General features: G+C 33.1%; 1 protein-coding gene across 1 annotated transcript; it reads left to right on the forward strand.

The window, feature by feature from the left end:
• Positions 1-5,765: 5,765 nt before the first annotated feature.
• Positions 5,766-11,114, forward strand: LOC131070097 (probable LRR receptor-like serine/threonine-protein kinase At5g48740). Its single transcript, XM_058005622.2, has 15 exons — positions 5,766-5,841; positions 5,928-6,462; positions 6,549-7,021; positions 7,117-7,243; positions 7,340-7,411; positions 8,561-8,629; positions 8,759-8,830; positions 8,921-8,986; positions 9,112-9,347; positions 9,449-9,657; positions 9,786-9,912; positions 10,012-10,083; positions 10,159-10,348; positions 10,436-10,568; positions 10,675-11,114. The coding sequence occupies exons 1-15, from the start codon at positions 5,766-5,768 to the stop codon at positions 10,996-10,998; spliced, it is 2,781 nt and encodes a 926-aa protein (XP_057861605.2). The 3' UTR covers positions 10,999-11,114.
• The last annotated feature ends 526 nt before the right edge of the window (positions 11,115-11,640 follow it).

Below are 11,640 nucleotides of genomic sequence, written 5' to 3' on the forward strand. Positions count from 1 at the left end.
CATAGTATCATGACACAATTATTATAAAAAAATGTGTTGACACTTCCTCCCATCAAACCAATTGACACATCCAAACATTTTCTACCTTATTATGATTACAATTCTTTTTGCCAATATCATCGTCAACTTGGTCATGACACTAAAAAGTGTTATTCCTTAAGGAGTAAAATTCAAGACCTTATTAATAACAATATCATATCTGTAGTTGGTGAGAATGACAAAGCAAACAATTCTATAGCTCATCCAAATCAACACCTCCAAATCTTTACTAATACTTTGCATTCCAATTCTACTAATGTGGTTGAGTGTGAACATCTTGTATTTTATCCCTATGAACTTGGCCTTGATTCTAACAATCTGGTGAATCTTATTGATAAACCTGCACCTCCTAAGTACCTATACATTACCTTTGATCCTAGTGAAACTATTGAAGCACTTGATGGCCCGCTATATATCATTGTGAAGATCAAAGACATACTCTCATGAGGAGTGCTAATTGATCTAGCATCAATGGTAAATGCTATAACTGAAGAATATATTTATACTTTACAATTGCATCAAGTAACATATGATAAATCTAATCTTGTGGTTAATATCTTTTATGGTTTCTCTTTTTCTGCTATTGGTTCTATTTCTCTTCCCATTGAGGTTGTCCCTAAGTGCTTAGATGTCATTTTTGCTATCATTCCTACATCAGATCAATTTCATCTTAAGTTGGGACATCCTTACCTCTTCCATGAAAGAGATCCCTTCTACCATTCATAAGTGTCTAAAATTCCCTCATAATGATAAAATCATTATTATAAATCATAGCATGTATCAACCCATGGTGAGGCATTGAGATGTTAATCTTGATTACTTTTGGTCTAAACAATTTAAACCTCTTAAACCTAGAAGTGATGCTCTTTTTCAATCTTATCATAAGTGGAAGAATGATGTGATATTATCTATGAGTAATCCTAGAGATCCTAGACCTATTCCTCCTCCTCATGATGGACCCAATCTCCTTCCTACACCTCTTATTCTTCCTCTATATGTTGTGGTTTTGCATCCTACATCTTACAAAGGAAAGTGCTCGACATCTCCTATCTTTAATACTAGTAGACATTCTCCTATTCATCCTTCTTTAAAAGAAGAAAAAAGCCTATGCCTATTTATCCTAATCCTTCACAACCCTCTTTTAAAACTAAAATAAACCATTGTGCGAGAGAATCTCGATGGAGATGTCATGCTAAGGGTCATGAACTCACTTCTCAACCAATTTCCTCTCAAAAGACACCAAATGTTGATATGATCCCATTTGTCTAGCCTTCACCTAACCATAGGGAGAAAGTTCAACCTAAATCTCCAAGATAAAAAAATATTAAGATTAATGATGGTTCATGTTCTTTTCCTATTAAAGATCCTATTTCTATTAATCTTGATGAAGAGATGGATGAAAACGAACATCATGCTAACAATATTGATGATACTGATTTCAATGATGAATATGAATATGTTGATGTTGACAATGATTTATCTAAACAATAACAATTCTCACAAGCATTAATCCTATCTCCTAGTAACAGACAAGTGACTCATCATTAGAGCATGGTCCTTGTTTGGAACTTGTGGTAGCTCCATCTAGTATGCTCGAAGTTTCTCCTCTTGCATCTTGTCCACCTTCACAAAACAATGTTGAGCAAGATTGGGAGGTAGATTATTTTCATGATTAGCTTCATTCATGCCATAGATTCTCTCTCCTTTCGTGCTTGTTCATAATCATCCTCTATTTGTTTCTCAATTCTTTTATTTGTTCTCCTTACTATTGTCTACTTGAGGATGATCAAAAGCATTAAGATCTCTTTTTGTCTTTTCCATGTTGACTCAAAAGACAGAGGTGCCCTTCTTCCATTGTGGTTCTACTTTCTTAGGGGGATGAGGATAATTCAATAAAAATATTTTTCATGATATACAAGTTATTTATCTTAAGATAATACTCACCCTAGAGCTAAGTATAACCCTTATGTGTTTTATGTTTTGTGATCACTATCCTTTGATTTGTTCTTCCTTGGGGCCATATCATTGTGATAACGTGTATTTATTTTGGATGCATGCATACTACATTAAAAAAAATTCTCCCATTGTTGCATATGCAATTGCTTTAACGTGGGGGCATACACTCCACTCAATGCTTTACTCTTTTGCATATCTTGATACTCAAGTTACTTTGCAAACATAGTCTTTTGCTTTGTAATTTTGGTATTTTTGTTTTCATGAGTCAAGTGAACCTTACTAGGCTGGTACAGAGTTACTTTATTTACAGTGATGAACAAATCTCCCTTGGGATGGGAAAAGTGTAGAGGACTAATGCGACGGGCATATCAGTCTTGACATTTTAAGAGCTCCTTCTAGGAACAAATCTAAATATACTTGCATTCATCAGATCCAAGTTTGTTGCTCGATCTGATGACTGTAGCTCATTGTTCATGTGTGTTTACTTCATTTTCAACATATTTACCCTAATTTCAACATTTTTATAATTCAACTTAAAAGAGGGCAATCAATTCAATTCTAGTAAACCTAATAAGGATTCTCAACCCTATCCTTGCTGATTTATGGCTAAATCTATTGGGTTTACCCCTTTTTTTAATGTAATGGTCCCTAAGTATAAATATTAGCAATTTTCATACATCTAATTGTTGAAAACCTAAAACTTTCACCATTTACAGTATCCACGTTGAATGATTTTGAATACATGTGACATTTGATAAATTTGGTTGCAAGTTGGCAAGAGGGCATTTGGTGGTTTCTAAAGAATCACAAATTAGAAATTTTTCTAGGCCTAGGGCCTCTTTTTTTTTTCTAATTTTGTCAATGTGATGAGAACTTAAAATCCATGTATGTTGTGACACCATAGATTAGGGAAAATTGTACTAGGACCATTCCTAACTAAAACATAGTTGATGGCTTTTCTAATTATATTATTGGTAACACTAAACTCATTGAAAGTTGTTTGTTTCTTGGATATTATTAGAGATCATTAATTCAAATATATTTGTACTAGTGGATGTTAAACTGTGGATACACAATAAGCCTTTTATTTTAAAGTTAAGAGTGTTTGGTTGTGAGGTTTATCTTCATGTGCCTGAAAAGAAGTGATATAAACTAGAGCCAACAACCTCATTAATGTATATTTGTTGGTTGCATTGAGAATAAAAAATGTTGTAAGATTTGTATTTTTTCTTACTTTAAAAATGATAAATTCTAAAGATGTAATTTTCAAGGAATTTACCTAGCTAATTTACATGAAGAACAACAAAAAAAGAAAGATAATACTAAAATAGTGAACTTAAAGATATAAAATAAAAAAGTAGAAAGATGCACATTAAGTTAGAGCATATTTAGCTATTAGTTGCTTTTTTACAACTAGTTATTCTTTTTTTCTTTTTTGCTTAAGTTCACTTACGAGTGCTTATTTTAGCTGTGCACCTAGTTTAGCTTTTATGAACCTAGTTATCTAGAGTTGAACTTTATTTATCTCCTCATGCTTGCACTTTAATTCTCCTAAATTTAGCTATGTGATTTCTTTATAAGCACCTCATTGTACAATTGTAACTCATCCTATAATTATGTATTCTTTGCTTTTGAGTAAGATAGCGTTCTTTTATGTAACTCTCTTGTGGAAGGTGTTTTTGTTTGTTGTTTGACATGAAGAAACTTGCGTTGCAAAATTCAACAAAAATAATTAAATGGATTAGAGAATGAAGAGGAAGGAGAAGGTGTAAATAGTTTATATGATTATGAGGATCATAGTATTTAGAAGAACATGTACAACCTATTACTTGTACCTTGAGATTGTCCACAAAACAATAAGATCATATTGACATGTATAGCCAACTAGATTTCCATTTTATACTTTCTTTGTTAATTATTGGCATGTTTCTTCAAGGGAAAGTAATTCTTACATGTAGGTCAAGTAGGAGGATATGATAACTTTGTGTAATTGTGATACATAGGATCTTGTTAGTTTTTCCAAAGGAAGAAAGCCCAATAGTTGGAAGCGGATGTTTAAAGAAAAAATTAGTATAGTAAATTGATTAGAGTGGTATTAGGCTAGATTAGTGACCAAGACTACTCTTAGAGAGGAGTTAATTTTGGTGAGATTTTATTTCTTGTTGCTAAGTTATCTCCTATTTCCTTTTATCTATTGTTGTTGCTTGAGACTTTGAAATTGAGAAAATAGGATTTACAACTGATTTCGTATATGAGGACACTAAGGAGAACAATTATATAGAATAACATGATTTTTTTTTGGTTAGAGGCTAGTAACATTTCATTTGTACATTAACAACATTCTTTAGATGGACTACAATAGTCAATCGAGATGTGGTCTCATAAGTATGATGGCTTTCCATTACAGTCGGGTTTTGTTAGGACTCCAAAGGATCATTGTGTTTGTATTAAAATATTTGATGTGTTGATGATAAGTAGAGGGGGGAATATGAGGTGGAGAGAGAGAGAGAGAGAGAGAGAGAGAGAGAGAGAGAGAGAGAGAGAGAGAGAGAGAGAGAGAGAGAGAGAGAGAGAGAGAGAGAGCGCTAGGAAGAGATAGGAAAAGAGATACAAAGATAGGGAGAGAGGTGGAGAGGTAGGGAAACAAAGGTAGAGAAAAAAAAAATTGAGAGAAAGAGATTGAAGAGGGAGAGCAAAGCAAGGATTTGAAATCCAATCAGTTATTTTGAATTCATAAATTTAAAATGTTTTAGAAATCTGTTGAAAAAGAACACAAAATCAAAAAACTTTTTAGAATATTGCAAATAACTTCATCATTAAAATTAAATAATTGTCTAATTAGTAAAAAAAATTTAAACCAGAGTGGAATGTTGAAGGATTAAAGCAATCATTTTCAATAACTTCTAATGTTGAAATACTTCTTTCAGACTTTTTCCCGTATTGTAGATTTGCTTACTGATATTAATATATGCTTTTAAAAAAAAATAATGTTCAATAATAAAACCGAAAAAATAAATCAGCTTGATCAATACCAGAAAAAAATGCGCTAAAAAATAACATCATTGGCCACGAAATTCTCGTGGTCGGTATAATTTTAACATCCTAGAGGTTTCCGTGGTGTTCCTCTACCTGGAAATTTAGATGTGATTTTGTATCGACGTTTTTCTTTTAATTTCTCTTTCAAACCATGGGAACGCCCGTGGTTACATTGATTTTATTTTCAAGCGAGACAAACGCAGAGGCTATCGAAGCCGCATTATTACACTCAACCCTTGAAAATGGAATTGTAATTTGATTTAATATATTTCAGTTCAACTTTTGGCACTTGTTTGTTGTTGCGTGGTCCTCGCCATAGACCGAATATTAATATACGTATATTTATTGTCGTATCTTGTTAAATCACATTTGGTCTGTAATATTCCTTATAGTTCTCTTGACTTAGGTGATCTATTGTCTTTGCAAATACAATTTATTAAAGAAAGTTTCGACTGAATCTTATCTTGACAGCACCACCCCTACTATAAAATTGTATCCAAGTTTTCTAGATTGACCGACTCACAGAGTACGTCATCTCAATGAATACGACCGAGTGTCGTGACTGTCGTCAGACGGCTTGACGCATTCCTTCACCATCTGCTATTGACCTGACTTTTTGACCACCTCTCACAAAATATAGGCAAGAAAATGTAGGTCATAACATTATCCCATAAGTAATTGCTTACAAAGAATTTTTTGAATCTACTTTCCAAATAAGCTTAGGGCAGTCAGTTATGGGTTATATTGCAATGGTATTGGTTGCGAGTATTATTATCCTCTGGTGTGTTGCTTTTGTTATTGCTCAACCAGGTCAGTATATACCAGTTAAATCCTAATTGCATATGGCAATTGTATTGTTTTGTTTAACTCTGTTGTATGTATCTCTGTTAAAGCAGGTTTTCTCAGCATCGACTATGGCGGGAAATCAAATTACAAGCATGAAAACGGTATACAATGGGTTCCTGATGATAATTATATACAAGTCGGGGAAAAGGTAGAAATAAGAAACTCTAGCATGCCAGAATACCAGCAAAGTGTTCGAGTCTTCCCAGGGCCTCTCGACAAATCTTGCTATCAACTGCCCATAACCCCAAAAGTGCCTCACCTTGCAAGAATTTGGTTTTATAATGGTAATTACAGTGTACAATCAGTCTCTCCGCTCTTTAGATTCTCCATTGAGACTACGGAAATGTTGTCCGTGAGAAACATAACAAGCAGAATTTCACAGCTGAACCTGCCGAGCGAGAGGATTTTGTTTAGTTCAAGTGATGCTCTGTTTATTTGCTTGATTAGAACCTCTGAGACGGTTACTCCTTTTATCTCTGCTATTGAATTGAGAACCCTTCAACAAGGCATGTATCCTCAAGCCAAGCCCGGAACAATCTTGCGTATGGAGGCAAGATATGATGCCGGTGGAAATACCACAATCAGGTAATAATACTCATCTTGTTTCGTTTTTCCATAAACCCTTTTAAATTTCCTTTTAGGTTTCACATCTCTTTAATCCATTTATTTAGGTATCCTGAAGACAAATTCGATCGCCTGTGGTCTCCCTTTCTTCTACTGCAAGGACTCCAGACTATTACGTTGCAGGGGACAATCTCAACGAACAACACCCAAGACCTTCCTCCATCTGCCGTTATGCAAACTGCAGCTACGACACTTGCCAACCAGAGCATAGACATGGTTTTCGAACCAATAAGCAACCCCTTACTGTTACTCTATTTTGCAGAAAGCAACGTGCTTAACGTCTCTGATTCAATGACTATGAAGGTTGGGCAAATCAGTTTAACACTCGATCGTGTGGAAAGAGATTTTTCTGCCAAAGAGGTTGGGTTTAATTTTGGGGAAATACCGACGTTCGGAAGAAATTTTACTTTTGACAATATACAGCTGTACAGATCCTCTAACAGAGGTCCCGGTCCTCTCATCAATGCTTTGGAGTACTACCAGCTCATTACTACTGAAATTGCAACTTACTCAGCTGATGGTAAGAACTTCTTGCTTTAGAATTTTTTACTAGTATTAAATTATTTTATTGTTATTAAAATTTTTAATGAAGTCGTCTATTTTGTAATTGTGCAGTTGATGCTCTAGCTGCTATGAAGAAACAGTTTAAAATCAACGATTGGATTTCAGATCCTTGTTTTGTTCTTCCATGGGAAGGAATCCAGTGCAATAACAGTCCTCCTTCTGTCAGAATTTCGGATATGTAATTTTATTCAGAGAATTCTAATTATTTTTATAGGTACAATTGTGGGAAAATAGATTTGAAAGGATGTAACCCATTGGTGTTGTTTACTCTCAGCAACTTGGCCGGAAGGAGTCTGACGGGATCCATACCCACAGTTCTTGCTCAGATGACTGAGCTCATTAACATGTAAGCAAACGGAACTATATATTAGTTTTACATTATTTCGTTTCAAGAATATAATTACAGCGTCATTTCAAGCATGTGTTAAAATGAAGGTAAACAATTAATTTAATACAATTAAAAAAATGACGTGTCTCAATTGTTGACCATATTTAATCTTGTGAAAATTGAATGTCCTATGGGTCAATCTTACAGTTTGGGATTGAGGTAATACAACACAAATTTAATTTTTGAGGCATGGATTTAATATGGTCAACTACAAACTTCAATGTTGTAGTTGTGGGGGGGGTTTCTTCTATTTGTTAAAATATAATTGATATTTAAAAATATTCATGAGCATGAGAAGTTGGATTGTAAGTGATAATAATTTTTTACTTAGTTTTTTTGGTAGACTAATTTTATGACTTTTGACAAGTTTTAGTAGAGAATAAACAATCATAATATTTCAAATTAGAATATTTGTATAGACTTTTATTGTTATTGCTTGGGATATTTGATTAATCTAGAATATTAGTTAACATTAAAATAATTGTTTATAAATAATAGGATATACAAAGACAAAATAGCTATTGGAAATGGCTGACAAAAATAAATTTTAAAAATACAAATTTGGAGTTAGTTCTAATTGTATAATTGACTCAAGACTAAGAAAAATTATAATATCAAAATGAGAAATAGATATAGAGAAACATGGACTAACAATGAAACAAATATATTAAAATAGATATTAATAAAGTTGAAAATATCATTTAAAAATCATAAATAAAAATGCATAAATATTTTAAAAAATTCCACTTGATATAAAATTGTACCAAAATTAGTTTATAATGACATTGAAACATTCTATTAAAAATAATTGATGAATAATATGAGCATAAATTTTACCATTCCAATAAAAACCAAATAATAATATATCTCTATTAGATATATTCAAATTTAATTATGAAATATTATTTGGAATAAAATGACCGATGCTTTCCCTGTATATACGATTGACGAAGTACTTAATTGTTTTTCAGAAAAATTCTGGTTTTGTTTTGGGTGAAACATCATGGTGGTTAACCTTGCATTTTACATGTATAAACTGACAGAAATCCTTATTTTGGGAATTAAATTATGGTTAATCCTTTCTTACCAACTTGCATGTACACACAGATCGCTGGCAAATAACAATTTGACTGGAACATTACCAGATTTTTCTAGATTGAGAAAGCTGGAGAGACTGTACGTATCTCGATACAATTCCTTGTTTTTTTGGCTTTCTTAATGTATGGCATTTAGCAAAACAGTCAGTTCTAACGTCAAACAACAAACTAATAAAGATCTAAGGAATTCGGTGGGTCCGTTGTGCAGACATTTACAAAACAACAGCTTGAGTGGTGAAATTCCAGACTGGGTATCCCAACTAGACAATCTTAAAGAGCTGTAGGTTTTCTCTTCTCGCTTCTAATTTACAGTCAACACCGTCGTACAAGTACTGAAACCTTGTAATGATTTCTTTTCTGATTGTGACAGATTCATAGACTACAATAATTTCAGCGGCGTAATTCCCCAACTTCTCCTTCAGAAGAATATATTAACGTAATATTATCACATGCTATTCGTTCTTATTTTATCTATGATACTACTTTGTATAACATTTTCTTATCAAATAGCATTGTACATCGGAATACGGAATGTGTTTATTTTGTATTCAAATCCTGCAGTTACGAAGGCAATAAGTACCTTACTAATACGTCTCAGAATCCAACCCCTTCCAACTCAAACCGGAGCAATGTAGGAGTTATCGTTGGAGCTATAGGAGGCGGCATCATAATTATAGCTTTTATTTTGATTGTAAGTATTATTGTGTACCGAAGGAAATTTAGGAGAAAGGATATCGTACTTGCAGATTCCAAAGGCAGCGCATCAGAAAGCAAATCTGTAAATATCTTTGAACTCGGTAAGAAAATGTTTCTCTTTTCAGTAAGAGTTTATTAAATCAACAACTTTTATACCTTATTAAAAGTAGCTAGATTTACAACCAATTCAAATGAATTGCAGACTACTCAATGGTTTTGGTACCGAACCCAACAAAATCCCGTGCGTTTACCCTAGAAGAGATGATGACATCTACAGAAAACTTTAGCTTTAAGATCGGACGAGGTGGCTTTGGTTCTGTGTTCCGTGGTAAATTGCAGGGCGGAAATCAAATTGCAGTAAAAGTGCTCTCTCTTTTCTCCAAACAAGGAGTTCTAGAGTTTCTGAACGAGGTAATATTAGATTCTTAAATCCTCATATTATATATTTGTATTTTCAGCCTAACAATGTTAAATCTCATTCACATGGAAAACAATTACTACAGAAATCTAATATATATTGTTTCAAACTTGCTGAACAGATTGATCTTCTGTCGAGAGTTCATCACAAGAACTTGGTGTCTTTGCTTGGTTATTGCAACGAATCCAGAGAATTAATGCTTGTATATGAATATATGGTTGTAGGCTCCTTAAAAGATCGTCTTTATGGTAATTAAATGTCCCCCGTAAAATATTCTTCCATTTGCTGCATATTTATGAATATGGAAAACTATAACTTCACCACAAAAATCACTTTCTTGCTCCCAGGTAACAGTGCAGGGCAATATCCGAATCTAGATTGGAAAACCAGGCTTAGCATAGCCTTAGATGCAGCGCAAGGTAAACAATTTCTGTCATAAAGCTACATATAAATACCAGTTTTCTTGATCTAATACTACAAATGATTATTTGAAGGATTGGAATACCTGCACATAAGTTGCACCCCAAAAATTATTCACAGAGATATAAAGACTGCCAACATTCTTCTAGACGAAAATTTAAATGGGAAACTGGCAGATTTCGGTCTTTCAAGAGTGACAATTGATGGAGAGGATTCTCATGTCACAACTACTGTGAAAGGAACAGCAGGATACCTAGATCCAGAGTAATTTTCTACTTGCCCTCTGTTTGCGTACTCCGCAATTCTAAAATTGATAAATTTGTTTTGACATTGTATTTCTATGCGTGACAGGTATTTTAAGACAGAAGTCCTGACTGACAAGAGTGATATCTATAGTTTTGGGGTGGTTTTGTTAGAGATCATTTGTGGCAGAGCACCTATAGATACAAAAGTTTCTTCAAATGAAATTAATCTTGTTAGATGGGTGTGATATTTTTCTAACCTTTCCGTCATTGCAAATTAAGACAGTAATTTGAGGCTTCAATTATTAGAGAAATTGACAGCGTAACTTACATGTTTTTCCTCAACAGGTCACACCGTTTATGGAGATGGTTGAATATCCTGAAAAATTTGTAGAGATAGTGGACAAGCGATTGGTTGGCAATTACAGCAATAAATCCATTGCTCATGTGGCGAAGCTAGCAATTAGGTGTGTTGCAGACAACCCATTGTCAAGGCCTAGTGCAAGCGAAGTTTTGGTAGAGATGAAAGCGGCTGTGCAATATCACGCAACAAGTTTGGACATCTCTGAAGAGATCGATATTGATTATCAGGATCAGCAGATAAGTCCGATTACACAGAGGGACATCAATTCAACCGACAACAGTTCCTACTTTTCACGGTCTGAAAGTTAGTCCGTTGTACAAAGATGGTTAGAAAGACAAGAACCAAGACTATCGTGTATTTTTCCTTGAATTCAATTTTTCAATTAATTTTTGAATAAAAATATCTATAGTTTAATTTATTTCTATTCACTCATGTTAAATGGTGAATTGAAAATTCAATTTTCTATAATGTAAAATAATATATTTATCTGCAAGATACATTTATTACTATTAAATCATTATCACATTTTATACTGCCGTCGTTATTAAATACATTACATAAAAAAAAATTGTCTCTTCAACTATGGGACCCACACGCTTGCATTGCATTAAATAGAACGCTTTCCTACATTAATTTTGGCTGTATCATTCCATCGCTAGTATAAATGCACATGTATTATAATATTTACGTCTAGTATAAATGCACATATATTATAATATTTACGTCTGGTATAAAGAGAAATATGGACAGATTTAATAGCAGATTTTATTAATTTTCTTGTGAACAGGTGAATGGTAGTTAATTTTTATTATTGTATTCTCTTTTGCTTTGTTCAATGTATCTTTTTTTTTATTTATATATGTGAAATTTCATAAATTTATTTATGTATAACATTTGCAGGGGAAAAGATTTTATAAGAGATAATTTATTAAAAAAAAAAATTCAAATCT

This window comes from Cryptomeria japonica, unplaced genomic scaffold (genome assembly GCF_030272615.1).
Source record: "Cryptomeria japonica unplaced genomic scaffold, Sugi_1.0 HiC_scaffold_204, whole genome shotgun sequence".
NCBI classification, from domain to species: Eukaryota; Viridiplantae; Streptophyta; class Pinopsida; order Cupressales; family Cupressaceae; genus Cryptomeria; species Cryptomeria japonica.

Excerpts from the sequence above, each read along its gene's own strand:
- LOC131070097 (XM_058005622.2), top strand. The coding sequence starts at position 5,766 with ATGGGTTATATTGCAATGGTATTGGTTGCGAGTATTATTATCCTCTGG. Across the intron at positions 8,987-9,111 it reads CTTCAGAAGAATATATTAAC|TTACGAAGGCAATAAGTACC; the intron begins GTAATATTATCA and ends CAAATCCTGCAG. Across the intron at positions 9,658-9,785 it reads TTCTAGAGTTTCTGAACGAG|ATTGATCTTCTGTCGAGAGT; the intron begins GTAATATTAGAT and ends CTTGCTGAACAG.